This window comes from Podarcis muralis, chromosome 2, assembly GCF_964188315.1.
Source record: "Podarcis muralis chromosome 2, rPodMur119.hap1.1, whole genome shotgun sequence".
Lineage (NCBI taxonomy): Eukaryota > Metazoa > Chordata > Lepidosauria > Squamata > Lacertidae > Podarcis > Podarcis muralis.
Window position 1 is genome coordinate 126,616,258 of NC_135656.1, and position 15,228 is coordinate 126,631,485.

The window sequence follows — 15,228 nt, forward strand, 5'->3', positions numbered from 1 at the left end:
TAGTATATGAGATCGAGTCTCATATACTAGTTGCAAAGCAAGATCTGCTTCTACTTCTCAGAGGTCCAATCTTGCTTGATTTGCTGATTTCCTTGAATAGAATATCTCAGAAAATTAGAATATTCTGAGATTGTTAATTGGGGGTTTTCATCAGCTGTATAACAAACCAAGGCTTGACATATCGCGCTCTGCATGTCACGAGTCAATCTCATACATTAGTTTCACCTTTCAAGTTGGATTACGGAAATCAAGGAACTTTTCCACGATATTCTAATTTTTCGAGTTTCACCTGTGTGTTTCCAACATCCAAAATGGAAAGCAAGAGCGGAGCTGGGATCAGGACAGAGCCGGGCCATCCGACCCGCGAGATCCCAGCTCAGGGCAACGTTGGCAAGAGGGGAGCTTCCTGCCCTGCCGCAGGGGGTCAGACTTGGGGGTCCCACCCCACTCTACAAAGGGATCTTTCCAAGGGGAAACCGTCTTTCAGCTCATCCTCACTGGTTCGCATGAACAAAAACCTCTGCCAAGTTTCCTTTGCTAATGCAATTTATTTCCTTCACGGGTGATTCCTGCGTGATATGTCTTATTTTTGCAGAGAGGTGCAGAAGGACCCCCCACTCTCAGTCTCCGCCAGCATCTTGGGGGGGGGGAGTGAACGTCTCCTCAACGGTCGGGACGGGGGTGGGGGTGGCAGCCAGTTCACGTGGAGCATGAAGAGATACCTCGGGCTCTGCCGGCAAGGAGAGGGTGGACTACATGGCCTCTGGGTGGCCCCTTCCAGCTCCCCCATTCTTTGGGGGCAGGAAGAAGACGAGGTTGAGCGGGCGTCCTCGATGGGGGTCGCAAATAATTATTCCTGGAGCGTGGGGCTGCAGCTGAGCTCTCCCTCCGCCACTCGCCAGACTTCGTTGCGCCTGTTCAAAATCTCCATGGGGCTGTGGGGGAGGGAGGCAGAAAGAGGGGTAGGTGAGCTCCAGGAAGAGGGGGGTGCGGACCCCTTCCCTCGTGCAACGAGGAGACCCAGCCCCCCCTCATCCCAGTAGGAAGTCAGGGGGTCCTCCTCACAAGGACCCTGCCAGGGAGGCAGTACCACCCACCGAGCCCAATGGCCCCCGGAGGGTTTGAACCCTGGTCTCCTGGGAGACCGCTCTAACCACTAGGTCATCCTAGCCCTTCGGTCCTGTTTGCTCTCCCCTACCCGCAGCCAGCAGCCATTCAGAGGCAGCCCCCCTGTGGTGAAGGTCCTGTGAGTGCCTGTAGGCGGTTGGAGGATGGATGGTGGCTAACAGATTGAGGTTGAATCCTGACAAGACAGAAGTACTGTTTTGGGGGGACAGGGAGCGTGTGGGTGTGGGGGGCTCCCTGGTCCTGAATGGGGTAACTGTTCCCCTGAAGGACCAGGTGCGCAGCCTGGGAATCATTTTGGACTCACAGCTGTCCATGGAGGCGCAGGTCCATTCTGTGTCCAGGGCAGCTCCATTTGGTACACAGGATAAGACCCTCCCTGCCTGCAGACTGCCTCGCCAGAGTGGTGCATGCTCTGGTTATCTCCTGCTTGGACTACTGCAATGCTCTCTACGTGGGGCTGCCTTTGAAGGTGACCCGGAAACTGCAATTAATCCAGAATGTGGCAGCCAGACTGGTGACTGGGAGCGGCTGCCGAGATCATATAACACCGGTTCTGAGAGATCTGCATTGGCTCCCAGTACGTTTCCGAGCACCATTCAAAGTGTTGGTGCTGACCTTTAAAGCCCTAAACAGCCTTGGTCCAGTATATCTGAAGGAGCGTCTCCACCCCTGTCATTCAGCCCGGACACTGAGGTCCAGCTCCGAGGGCCTTCTGGCGGTTCCCTCATTGCGAGAAGTGAGGTTAGAGGCAGTGGGCCTTCTCGGTGGTGGCACCCGCCCTGTGGAACGCCCTCCCAGCAGATGTGAAGGAAATAAGCAGCTATCTTATCTTTAAAAGACATCTGAAGGCAGCCCTGTTGAGGGAAGTTTTTAATATTTAATTCTGTATTGAAACTCAGCCAGATGGGCGGGGTATAAATAATAACAACTTATTATTATTATTATTATTATTATTATTATTATTATTATTATTATTATTATTATTATTATTATTATTTATTGGACCTGATGCTGGACTGAGACCCCTCTCTCCTCCCGGCAGGCGCCCGTTATCTTGAGGCTGCGAGTTCCGCAGGTCAGCCCCCTCCCCTCTCACCTGTTGTAGCCAGCGGTGTAGTGCCGGCCGGCCTGCAGGAGGTGCCCGTGGGCGCTCAGCTGCCCGTCCAGGTAGCGCAGCTGCGCCAAGCGGTTGGTGTCCGTAATCCAGCCGCCGAAGACGCGCGCAAAGACGCGGAGCTCCGGGAAGCGCTCAATGAAGACCTGGCGCCGAGGAGGGAGGAGGAAAAGCGCAGCTCAGTCTGGAGAGCAGCCGCCACGGCGGGGGGACGGGGGGGGGACGGGGCGACCCCTGGGCCCCCCTCTTACCGTCTCCTCGGTGGGGGCGGGCGGGTCCCCCCGAAAGGCCTCCGGCAGCATGAAGTAGATCTCGAACTCGCGGCTCTCCGGGTCGTCCCGGACTCGGGTCAGCACCGGGCCGGTCATGGGGATGTGGGTCCCTTTTTGGAGGGGGAAGGGGGGAGAGTCACAGAGGGAGGGTTGCCCTGAACAAGCACGCGCCCCCCTCCCTCCACCACAATCCCGGGTCCCCCCCCCCCCCAGGGCGGGAGGCGGCGTCCCCTTTCCTGCCTGTGCTGCTTTGGGGGGGGGGGCTTCCACATCTGCCCCCTTGAACCCCCCCCCCCAATTGCGCAGGCGTTTCATTCATTGCATGGGACACTCCCTCATCTGTCATCGGGGGGGAAAAAGAGGCTGCACAAGCAGGAAGGTCTACTTGGCCGGGGGGGGCAAGCAGCCCGGGGGGGGGGCTCTCCTGGCTCGGAAGCCCCCCCATCCCCCCCCCACTCCAGCGGCTCCTGGTTGATGAGCTGGGTGGATTGGGGGGGGGGAGGCGTCTTGAAGGGAAGGGGTTTAACCCCAAGAGTCTCCCCCAGTTTTGGCCTCATGGAGCCTCCCGCCTCCGTGGCAGTCTACCTGGGAGCCCAGCGGGCAGCCCCGCAGCCCAGCCCTCTGCACGCGCCCCGAGGCTCCCTTACCCGCCGCGTTCTTCCCTTGGATGTAGCGGAAGAGCCGCCAGAAGCCGTGGATCAGGGCCGGGAGGTAAGCCGAGCCGTCGCTGACGCGGGTGCCCACCCAGACGGAGGGCGGGTAGAGCCGAGCCTGGCAAGGGGGCAGGGGGAGATGGGGGTCAAGATGCAGCCGGGGGTCCGTCCCCCCGACTGAGCAAGGGGTGGGGACGGGGGGGGGTCGCTCACCTCGTAGCCGGAGCCGTTGCAGACGAGCGTGTAGGAGAAGCACTCGCGGCCCTTCTTGCAGGGAGACACTTCCCTGGAAAAGGGGGGGACAAGACATGGCTGGATGGCCACCTGCCAGGGATGCTGGAGCTGAGATCCCGGCCCTGAAGGGGGGTGGGCTAGATGACCCCTGGGACCCCTCCCAACTCTGCCATTCTCTGACCCGAGGAGTCGGGACTCGGCATAGTTTCTCCAGGGAGACGACCTGGCCAGAGGGGGGCAAACGACGCTTGAGAAGAGGGGCCAGCAAACTTTTTCAGCAGGGGGCCGGTCCACTCTCCCTCACACCTTGTGGGGGGCCGGATTATATTTTGAAGGGAAAAAATGAACGAATTCCAGTGCCCCACAAATAACCCAGAGGTGCATTTTAAATAAAAGGACGTTCTACTCATGTCAAAACAAGCCGATTCCTGGACCATCCGCGGGCCAGATTGAGAAGGCGATTGGGCCGGATCCGGCCCCTGGGCCTTAGTTTGCCTACCCATGCTTTAGAAAGCTGGTCTCACGAAGTGGGGAGGGGGGCTATGATTGGCTGCGCTTCCTGCCTTGCAGGGGGCTGGACTAGATGACCCAGGGGAGTCCCTTTCAAGGATTGTGGGGGGCAATACGCCAATCCCCCCCATCTAGCTTACCTCTCTTCACAGGCGCCAAACCCCACCAGGAGGAGGAGCAGCAGCAGAGGGGCAGCTTTGGTGTGCAGCATTGCTGGGGTGGGGGCTAGAGAGGGAGAGACCCCCCAATGGGTTAGGAGACCCAGCGACGGAGGCACAGACCCAGAACCCCTTCCTCCCTGAGCAGAGCACCCCCCCGGCCTTCTCTGCCCCACTGAACCCCGACCTACCTTCCCTCAATCTGTGGGGTTTCCAGGCGACAAAGATTCAGGCAGGCTCCTCTCTCTCCTGTCTAAGATGCTCCCATCACATCCAGCCCGAATTTAAGGCATTTTGTGGTCCCGCCCCAGGGAGGGGGTCGGTTATGAAACTCCCCTCCCCCCCCCCCCAGGATCCCCTGGCGCAATCCCAGGAATGCAGCCTTGTGTAACGGGAGAGTTTTGTAAGCTGGAAAAACAACAACATGCTGGGGCCTGGCCTGCGCTGGGTTGGCACAGGTTGGGATGCTTTGGCCCAGCCAAACCCCTATCCAGGATCACCTAAATTTGGGTGTCTATGCTCCGGGGAAGCGGGTGGTGCTGGGGGTTAAACCAGAGCCTAGGACTTGCCAATCAGAAGGTCGGCGGTTTGAATCCCCGCAATGACGGGGTGAGCTCCTGTTGCTCGGTCCCAGCTCCTGCCAACCTAGCAGTTCCAAAGCACGTCAAAGTGCAAGTAGATAAATAGCTCCGGCAGGAAGGTAAATGGCATTTCTGTGCGCTGCTCTGGTTCGCCATGCTTAGTCATGCTGGCCACAGCGAGATGAGCACCGCAACCCCAGAGTCGGTCATGACTGGACCTAATGGTCAGGGGTCCCTTTACCTTTACGCTCCGGTGATCTCCACGTTGGATTACGGCAATCTGTTATACATGGGGCTGCTTCTGGGCAGTTCAGAAACTTCAACCGGCGCAGAATTGGGCAGGTTGCACCTCACACTGATTCTGGTCCAACTGCACTGGCTCCCCATTAGTTTCCGGTCCCAATTCAAAATTTGGAAGCCTTAAAGGGCTCAGGACTGCAACACCTCAGGGACTGTCTCCCTCCATATAGGGCTGCCAGATTTCAAAATCTGGACACAGTTGTGGAGCTATTTTTGCCAAAGGAGCTACTCTCTTTTTTGCAGAATCTCCCCCCTTCCAAAATGAAGCCTTGGAGCTCTTTTTAAGGAAATCCGCCCAAATCGACGTGGGTTGCCATAAATCTGGATTTTCCCAGACATTTAAGCGAATTCCACCCAGACACTTTTTCTGATGGCCGAATCCCAGCTCTGTCCAGAAAATTCCAGACATACGGCCAGCCGACCCCCATATGAAGTGACCCGGACGCCGTGACCATCCTCTTGTCCATGAGAGGTCCAGAGGGCGGCAACTGGAGAGCAGGGCCCTCTCTGCACTGGCCCCCCACTTCTGAGATGCTCCCCCCAGGGAGGTCCGCCTGGCGCCTTTGTTGTGCCCCCATTCCTCTTCAAGCAGGCCTCTGAATGATTAACAGTTTATATCCTTTTCAATGTCTTTGTTGGAGGGGCAGCTATTGTTCTGTTTCATTATTGTTTTTATTATGTATTTTGTGTTTTCATCTTGTATCTTTAGGCTCTGAACCGCCCTGAGAGGTACGGATGAAGGGTGGTATACAAATTTAATAAATAGGCAAAACAAGTCAAGAATCTCTATGCAGTTGTGTTATTCTTTAGCTGAGAGTCCTGCCTTCATAGAATTGCAGAATTTGGGGGGGGGGGGCTCTACGGTGGTCGTCTAGTTCAACCCGTTGCAATGCAGGAATCTTTTGCCAAACGTGGGGCTCAAACCCTGAGATTAAGAATCTCTACCTCTACCAAGGGAACAGGGGGTTGGGCTAGAAGACCTCGGGGTGTCCCCCTTCCAGCTGTACAATTCTAGGGTTCTATGAACATCAGTCTCTTGGTGGAGGCTCCCAAATGGCAGTAGGTTTTGTGGGGGCTGGGAAGTTGGTGTAGAAATATACAAACTGTGTTCGGGGCCACAAAAGAGATCAATAAATATTTATAGAGAAGGTTCAGTTTCTTTGTTTTTTCTTTAAAAAAAAAAAGAGAGACTCAAACGAAGTTAAGTTACAAAAATCTCAGAGGTAAATGGAGGCAGACAGAACAAGATGCGGAACTGGGGGGGGGGGGAGCAGATAAACAGCATTAACTCTGGGAAGGGCAATGCAGGGGAAAGTGTTCTGCACCCCACGTTCTCCCTAGAGGGGGGCAGAAAGAGGCCTCCCCAACCCTGCAATTATGACAAAGGTCCTGGTCTTCCCCCTTTCCCTGGGGGGACAATTTGAATTTCACAGACACACACACAGACACAAAGACATGTTGGTTGGTGGCACTCAGCTCAGAGTTGCCACCTTTCCTGACCGCTGGCTGCTCCTCTGCTGGGTTTCTGGCGGTGGGGGGGTGGGGGTGTCCTTGTTCAGATGGGGATGTGAGCCCCCTCCCCCAAAGTGCCTGCTCTCCTGAGCCACGGACCGCCCCCCCTCTTGACACCCACAGGACAGACACAAGGGGGGCGGGGAGAGGAAGGGTGCTGACTGCTACATGACCCCCCCAACTGAGACATGGAAGGTGAGGGGGGGTATTTAGTGTTCAGTCCCACACTGGGTCCCTTCCAACACTACAACTCTATGGTTCCCTCCTTGCAAGGTGCAGACATGGGGGACATCGACTGACAACGGAGAAGGGTGGGGGGCTGTTTACAAGGAGCAGCAGGGGGTCCTGATCCTTCCTGGGGGAGACGGGGCGGCAGCAGAGGACCCGCTCTGGGCGGGGTGGGGGGATCAGTCCAGTGGTGCTGTCCTGCCCACCCCCTAAAGCTCAGTCTGAGGTGGGGGACTTGCGCCCAGTCTTGGGCTGCCCCCCTGCTCCCCTTCACATCTTACTGCTCCCCGCAAAGCCCAGTTCGCTGCGGGGGGACCTCCCGGTGCCCCACTCGGCCTCGGCCCCCATCCGGGAGGGCGACGCCGCCTCCTTCTTGGAGGCTGCCGGGCCGCCCCCCGCGGGGCCACCGGTCCCCCCTCCGAGGCGGTGCCTCCTCTCGCAGTGGCCCTTGTGGCGCATGAAGCTGTCTCGCCACATGAACTTCTTGGCGCAGACGTCGCACTCGTAGGGCTTGAGGCCCGTGTGGGTCTTCATGTGCTCGGTCAGGTGGTGCTTCATCTTGAACTTCTTGTTGCAGACGGGGCAGTCGAAGGGGCGCAGGTTGAGGTGCATGTTGACGTGCCGGTCGCGCATGCTCTTGTGCGAGAAGGCCTTGCCGCAGTGGCACATGAAGATCTTGTTGCCGTCGCCCGAGCCGGCCGCCAGCTGCACCGCCCCGTGCTCCACCGGCGCCTGCGGCGGGAAGACCACGATCTGGTTGCCCTGCATGTCCATGGGCAGGAGGGCGCCGCGCGGCGCAAAGGGGGCGGCCTCTTCCAGGCCCTCGTAGGCCGAGGGGAAGTCCTCCGAGGACTCGCAGAAGTTCACCTGCTCCTCCAGCTTGCCCCCCGAGCCGCCCCCGCCGGGCTCCGTCAGGGTGCGGACGTCGCTGATGCTGAGCGCCGCCTCGGGCGCCGGCCCGGCCACCTCCACGGGGTCCTCGTCCTCCTCGCAGGTCAGCACCAGGTCCTCCTGGGAGCGCTCCTTCTTGACGAAGACCCACTGCTTCTGGGGCATGATGCTGGGCCGCACGTAGGCCGGGCGCCGGCCCTCGCTGCTGTCGCTGACGTCGTCGTCCGTCTCCAGGACGAACTTGCTGCCGCCGGCGAAGGGGTCCGGGCAGCGCGGGGGCCCCTTCTCGGCCTGGAAGATGACCTCCTCGTCGTGGTCGTCGCGCTCTCCCGCCAGCGCCCCCCGCAGCGGGTGGAACTTGCCGTGTTCGGGGCCCTCGCCCGAGTCGCGGGGGCTGAAGTAGTTGCTGCTGCTGGGCGACTGGTTGTCGCTGGTGCGGCTGGAGTGGGCGCGGAAGGAGGAGGAGGAGGAGGAGGAGGAAGGCCCCAGGAAGGCCCCCCGGCGCTCCTTCAGCAGCTCGGTGCACTTGTCCACGATGTGCCACATCTGCAGGACGCTGCCCACCGTCAGGTAGTTGACGATCTCGTCCGAGGCCATGCTCAGCTTGCCCGTGTAGGCCGAGCCCAGCACCGTCTCGAAGGCCACGGGGTCCATGACGCTGGGCAGCACGATGGACGTCATGTTCTTCAGGAGCACCTGGTCGTGGAAGTAGGGCGAGGAGGCGGCCAGCACGGCCCGGTGGGCCCGGAAGACGCGGCCCTGGACGTGGATGGCGATGTCGCACAGCTTGCCCTCCACCCGCTGCTGGTTGAGGTTCTCCAGCAGGGCACTGGTGACCTCGGGGAAGTCGACGTGGACCACGGGGAGGCCGGAAGAGGCCTCCATGGCGCTGGGGAAGAAGGAGATGGGGAAAGAACTTGCGTTAGAAGGCTCGGAAAAGGAAGGCGGTTCAAGCGATTGCTTGGAGGAGGTGCCAAGAGAGCCCCCCTAATGCTTAAGGCCTCAAAAGCAGGTGGAGCGGGGATACTCTGTTGAAGAAATGCAAATTAATGGAAAAGGAGAGGGCTGTGAATGGCTGCAACCAGGACGGCTCTTCTCTGCCTCCACAGTTGGTGGCAGTGTTAGAAATTTGCCAGCTGCGTCTTGCGACTGGCACGGGTTCCACCGCCCCCCGTAGAGATCTCTGGGTGCCACGTTGGCAAGCGACTTCTCCCTCTGGCTGCCCCCCCCCAGCTTTCTGAAGCAGCCAATAGAAGAGCTTATTTTGTTGCATTTATGAAAACATATTATCCAGTTACTCCCTACAACGACCCTGTGAGGTAGGCAAAGAGGCTGCGACCAACTCCAAGGTCCTCCGGGGAGTCTGAGTGGGGATCTGAACCCGGATCTCCTGAGTCTGACGCTCTCAGCACCACACACACACCCACACACCCCGGTTTCCTAGAATTCTTCTGCTATGGGGCAGCTCTATGAATAAAGTAGGTAAATAAATAGGAGGAAAGCCAAATGTCACCCAGAGAAGGATCTGAAATATTTTCCTGTGAGACTGAGGTCAACAGGCAGGGAGTTCCAAAGGGTAGCTGATGCCACTCTAAAAGGTTGAGTATTATGTGGGGTGAGGCGATCACAGAATCATAGAGTTGGAAGGGACCCCCCAAGGGTCAGGATCTTGTAGGTAGATTGGTCCCAAATGGCTCTGATCTCCGAGGAGCAAAGGCCTCCATGGCCTCACTCCCGTCAGCAATTGCACTGCAGCATCCTCCCCAAATGCAGCTTCCGGATCCGCCGCGAGGGAAGCCCCACAGAAAGTGCCTGGCATGAATTTACTCAGAAGTAAGACCCCCCCCCCCGTCCATGGCGCTTGTTTCCACTTGCACGTGCAATTGTGATATAACATTATTTTATTGCACGGATTGTGATATAACATTCTTTTATGCAAGTGCAGCGGAACCAGAGCTGCTTGACTTTTATAACTCCCTGGGCTGGCAGGAGGCTCCTCAGACTCTTGGCACGAGAGCCGGTGATTCATTTCGCTGGCAAGAGAGAAGCCCTTGGCTCTGAGGCCACCCGGAGCTCTTCATTTTCCCAGCCGCTACACCTATTCTATTCAGATAAAACCACCAAAGGGGGTGGGAACTTTGAACCCGCTTCTCAAAGTATTCATGACAGATCCAAGGCCTGTGGAACTCCCTGCCTGCTGACATTGCTGGGGTCTTTCTGTGGCCTCCTTAGAAAACAGTTATTTAAGCAAGCCCGGTGTTATGTACTGAGTTGAATAGGATCCAAAATGCAGCAATCTGATTGGGCCTAGAACAATAGGATTCAGAATGCAGCAGTCTGATTGGTCCTAGAACAACAGGATTCAGAATGCAGCAGTCTGATTGGTCCTAGAACAATAGGATCCAGAAGGCAGCAGTCTGATTGGTCCTAGAACAATAGGATTCAGAATGCAGCAGTCTGATTGGTCCTAGAACAATGCAGCAGTCTGATTGGTCTGCAGGAGCCACCCAATCCTGCTCCAGGTGGAAGTGAATCCGCGACCTGATTGGCCTACAGGAGAATCCTGGAATTAGTCAATCACATGCGGCCCATTGTGTAAATAATGTATATAAAGCAGATATTTTGGGGAAACTTTCATTCCTCACTACTATGAGCTGAATAAAGAGAATGAAATCCACCCTTGACTCCGAGTATATTTCACCCATCCAGACAGGCAGAAGCCACACGACTTTCATTTCTTCTTAGCTGCTGTCCATTTCAAATACCTGGCTTTAACCCAGCAATTCCAAGATCAGGGGCACATGTGCTTCAGCTGTGATTCTTGCATTGCAGGGCGCTGGACCACACGACCCCTTGGGGCCTCTTCCAACCTCACAATACAGTTCTAGATTTTCTAAACCTCTTATAAGAGGAGGAGGTGCTGCTGCTTTTTAAACAAGCAATTGGGATGTACATTTCATTAAATTAACTAAAGAAGGGGTCTGCGTCCTGGGTAACACCACTGTTAACCCACTCCCTTGGGGTCAGGTCACTGTTTTGATCCTTTTACACAGTTTTGTGTAATTGTGTGAATTGTGACTTGTTGTTCTTTTTATTGATTATATTTTGGTGATTATTTTATTGTGTATTATTAAATTCTAATGGGCTACTGATTATTAGTTTATTTGCTATAGGTAAAGTTATGTTTTTAGAAGGACCTTTTTTTGCACTGGATCCGATTGTCGTAAGGCTTGTGACCTTTGCTGTATCTTTTGCCGTTTCTCCCGCTCACAAACCGCCTTGCGCATAAGAACATGGAAAGGCAGCGTGCAAATTAAAAAGGAAATGGAATGAAAACGGTTCTGCAGAGACGGGGCGTTGCAAACAGAGAATCAGAGGATCGCAGGCTTCAAAGGGGTGCTGCGCTGATGCTTCTGGGGGGGCAGGAGGGGGGCAGTTGAGATGCCGCCCAAATCCCAGTGTTGGAGGGCAGGAGAGGGAGGGGGCTGACCAACTTTGGGGGCAAAAGCCTTTGGGTTTGGTCTCCGTTCCTTGTCCCAGGCCTCTCACCCCCCCCCCCCAGAAGTGACCGGTAGCAAATCTGCTGAGTTCTGAATGCCAGATCAGTCCACAATGAAACCCTGTTTGTTCAGGATCCGACTGTGGGTGAGCAGGTGTTTTCTTGCTTGGGGGAGTCACCTGCATGGGCCTGGCCTTACCCAGCTGTGCCCACCTGTGTTTCTGGTGCCAGGGGGCTGAGGGGTGGGTGTTGCTCACCCCCTCCTTGACCTTGTGATGGGCTTGGAGGGCCTGGCCTGAGGCTGCACCAGAGAGACGGGGGGGGGGTCTGCTGCTCCACTGCCCCCCTGGCAGCACCCCTGATCTGGCTGCCTGAGGCAGTCCCTGAGGGATTGTTGGGGGACCCCAAAACAACAACAACAACAATAATAATAATAATAATAATAATAATAAAATTTTATTTATATCCTGCCCTCCCCAGCCGAAGCCAGGCTCAGAGCGGCTAACAACAATAAAATAAGACAACATTTTAAAATCAATTCATTAAAAAATTACTTCAAATCAAATTGATGGCAGCCATTGGGTAGAGTTCTGTGCAGATTGCCAGAGGAGGGGGTCAGACTGTGCCTTGGCCCAAGGCCTGGTGGAACAGCTCCGACTTGCAGGCCCTGCAGAAAGATGTCAAGTCCCGCAGGGCCCTGGTCTCTTGTGACAGAGCGTTCCACCAGATCGGAGCCACAGCCGAAAAAGCCCTGGCTCTAGTTGAGGGCAGCCTAACCTCTCTGTGGCCTGGGACCTTCAGGATGTTTTTATTTGCAGACCGTAGGTTCCTCTGTGGGGCATACCAGGAGAGGCGGTCCGGTAGGTACGAGGGTCCTAGGCCGTATAGGGCTTTAAAGGTTAAAACCAGCACCTTAAACCTGATCCTGTACTCCACCGGGAGCCAGTGGCGGCTGCGCTCTGGGATGCTGCTGGGAACTAGATCATCTCCAGTCTATTTAACATCTACATGAAGCTGCTGGCAGCAGGCATGAGGCCCCGATCAGGTGGAACGCGCTGTCCCAAGAGACCAGGGCCCTGCGGGACTTGACATCTTTCCGCAGGGCCTGCAAGACAGAGCTGTTCCACCAGGCCTTTGGTCAGGGCACAGTCTGACCCCCTCTCTCCTTCGGTAATCCTCACAGAACTCTAGCCCAATGGTTGCCATGAATTTGATTTTGAATGGATTTTAGAATGAGTTTTAACTAATTGATTGTGATTTTAGGTAAACTGTGTTACTTTTATTGTTGTTAGCCGCTCTGAGCCTGGCTTCGGCTGGGGAGGGCGGGATATAAATAAAATTTTATTATTATTATCATAGAAGGGACCCCAGGGGTCATCTAGTCCAGCCCCCTGCAATGCAGGAATCAGAACTAAAACATCCATGACAGATGGACTCTGTTTAAAAACCTCCAAGGAAGGGGAGCCCACCATCTCGGGGGGGGAGTCTGTTCCCCTGCCAAACAGCTCTTACTGTCTGAAAGGTTTTCCGCTGTGTTCAGTCGCAATCTTCTTTCTTGTAACTTGAAGCCACTGGTTCGAGTCCTACCCTCCAGAGCAGGAGAAAACAAAGTAGCTCCATCTTCCGTGTGACAGCCCTTGAGATCGTATCTCTCTGTCTCCTCTTTTCCAGGCTAAACATTCCCAGCTCCTTCAACCGTTCCTCACAAGGCTTGGTCTCCAGACCCTTGGTCGCCCTCCTCTGCTCCCGCTCCAGCTTCTCCACATCCTCCTTAAACTGTGGTGCCCAGAATCGGACCCAGTATTCCAGGTGGGGTCTGACCAAGGCAGAAGAGAGAGAGACTATGACTTCCCTTGATCTGGACACTGGACGTCTGCTGTTGCAGCCTAGAAGTTCCAGGAGGTGCCGTCTGTACGCTGATGACCCTCAGCTCTCTTTCTCCATAACATCTGAGTGGGGAGAGGCCACTGTTTGGACGTAGTGGCTAAACGGATGAGGAAAACAAGCTGAGCTTGAATCCTGTGGGCAAGGAGCTCCCAGAAATGGCTCAGCTGCCTGGCTGGGCTGAGGGAGCAGGTTCCCAGCTTGGGTACTTCTGGAGCCCCTGTGACCAGGAGGGCCTCTGCGCAATTGCAAGCGGTTCAGCGGAGGCAGCAACCATTCCTGGGCAGGAAGGCCTGGCCACAGCTGCTCATGCACTGGCTACTTCAGGGCTGGATTACCGCAATGCGCTCTCCGTGGGGCTTCCCCTGCAGTTAGGGGCGGATGCTGCAGCAGGATTGCTGACAGGAGGGAGGCCTGGCCAGGACGGCACACTTGTGCTCAGAGGTCTGCCCTGCTCACCAACGTGCTGCTGGGCAGAGTTCAAAATGTTGCTACCAGCATAGAAAGCCCTGAACAGCTTGGGACCAGTTCACCTGAGAGCCTGCCTGACCCACATGCCCCCCTCCAAGCCGCAGAAGACCCATTTCCTGCATTTGTAAGAACACAATCCTTTCATGCCCAGGGGCTGCAGCTTTGATCCCCCTACGGGACGGCCTGGCAGGGGGTGGGGCTGGGTGACCCCCGGGGTCCCTTCCAACTGCACTTTGGAACTCCCTGCCTCTTGAGATCTAGCAGGTGCCTGCCAAAAGCATTCTCGCTCAGCCGAGCCTCATCGGACTGGGAGATCCTGCCTTGGGATCTGAACTTGGGCACCTTTCAAAGCAGGACCACCGCCCCGCCCGCCCCCCCCCCCGAGCTGATTCCGTAGCAGGCGCCTCCCCAGACCCTGCCCCGTTTGGGAGAGAGGGCAGCCCCCCAAAGCGGCGGGCGGGCAGGTAGACTGGAGGCCCCCCCCCCCGCCGCCGCCGCTTTGTCTGGCCCCCCCGCCTGCCCGCCCTCTGCACGTGCTCAGGAGCCGCCCCGCCCCGCTCCTCCTCCTCCGCTCACCCTCCGCGCTCGCTCTCTCGCTCGCCGCCGCGGCCTCTTCCTCCGGCTCGGCTTCCAGGCGCAGCGCCCGCCTCCCGCGTCGCCTTTAAGGCGCGCGCATTGGACGCCCGACGCAAAGCGCGCTCGCGGCGGCGGCGGCCGAGGGGAGGCGGGGCGGCGCATGCGCAGGGCGGGGCCGCATTTGCCTACGCCTCGAAAACCCGGCGCCGGAGCCCAGGCGGGATCGGGGGCTCCGCGGAGAAGATCGAGAGAAAGGGCAGAGGAATTGGGTTCAGGTAGGCGGCTCTGGTGGTCTGACATAGTCGAAATAAATAGAAATATTTTTTATAAAAATTCTGGTCCCTGAAGAAGTGTGCATGCACACACAAACTTATACCCAGAAGAAACTTCGTTGGTCTCTAAGGTGCTACAGGACAATGGTTTTTTTTAAAAATGATTTTTTAAAAGGATCTTTCCGAGGAATTTTAAAGGAAATTTGAAAACAGTTTTTAAAAAATCTAAAAATTAAAAAAAAATCTTTGTCTTTATTTTGAGTTTATGCAGGTTATAGTTGATATTCATAAGAAGCGGAGGCTGGATCCTGGCAAGAAGAAGGGGTCGTGTGCCCCGCCTCTCCTGGGAGGATCCACTTTCTGAGGGTCTGACTGGACTAGATGGCCCTTGGGGATACCAACCCCCCAATTCCGTCCTGGGCTTGGCCCCCAAAGCCCTAAGAGCATCTCCCGCCACATCAACCACCTCTGGGCCCCGCAATGAGCAGGGGGTCTGGGCCGAAGGACTGCCCCCTAGGGACCCCACAGCAGGGCCTTCTTGGGGGTGGCTCCCCAGAAGGGTCTGGAAGGCCCCTCTGCCTCCCCTTGCCAGTAACCTCAGGTCTCCGGATTGTGGGTTCGAGAGCCATGGGGGCTGAAGGATTCCTTCAGGGGAAACCCGGAACACCCCGTGTCTTTTTCCAGTATTGTAAAACTGTGTGTGTCTCCCGTTCCTCTGAGTCCCTGGAGTAGAGCAGGATTATAAAGTGCCTTTCATCACCCACAGTAAGGGGCTAAACCCACTCCCCACTCCCACTTGGGGGGGGGGGGAGGAGAAATAATAGCAACAATTTTATGTGTGTGTGTGTGTGTATAAAATAAAATAAAAATAATTTTTTTAATTTAGGCCAGCCATCTGACACGAGTTGTCCTAGCCACTCTGGGCTGCTCCCAACAAAATATAAA

General features: G+C 56.2%; 2 protein-coding genes across 4 annotated transcripts; both read right to left on the reverse strand.

The window, feature by feature from the left end:
- Window positions 1–525: 525 nt before the first annotated feature.
- On the reverse strand, window positions 526–4,421 carry LOC114592644 (heme-binding protein 2-like). Its single transcript, XM_028720960.2, has 7 exons — window positions 4,261–4,421; window positions 4,052–4,136; window positions 3,381–3,453; window positions 3,162–3,285; window positions 2,494–2,624; window positions 2,225–2,388; window positions 526–935 (listed from the first exon to the last, which is right to left on the reverse strand). Exons 2-7 carry the CDS (start codon window positions 4,120–4,122, stop codon window positions 851–853), a joined length of 648 nt encoding a protein of 215 aa, XP_028576793.2. The 5' UTR covers window positions 4,123–4,136; window positions 4,261–4,421; the 3' UTR covers window positions 526–850.
- Window positions 4,422–6,072: 1,651 nt separating this feature from the next.
- ZBTB22 (zinc finger and BTB domain containing 22) lies at window positions 6,073–14,138 on the reverse strand. Of its 3 annotated transcripts, none has more exons than XM_077925248.1 (3): window positions 14,012–14,100; window positions 12,593–13,064; window positions 6,073–8,470 (listed from the first exon to the last, which is right to left on the reverse strand). In XM_077925248.1, the coding sequence occupies exon 3, from the start codon at window positions 8,464–8,466 to the stop codon at window positions 6,961–6,963; it is 1,506 nt and encodes a 501-aa protein (XP_077781374.1). In that variant the 5' UTR covers window positions 8,467–8,470; window positions 12,593–13,064; window positions 14,012–14,100; the 3' UTR covers window positions 6,073–6,960. The 3 variants fall into 3 exon arrangements, with proteins under 3 accessions (XP_077781374.1, XP_077781375.1, XP_028576687.2); XM_077925249.1 differs by having other exon boundaries at window positions 12,593–13,047; window positions 14,012–14,080; XM_028720854.2 differs by lacking the exon at window positions 12,593–13,064 and having other exon boundaries at window positions 14,012–14,138.
- Between the last annotated feature and the right edge of the window lie 1,090 nt (window positions 14,139–15,228).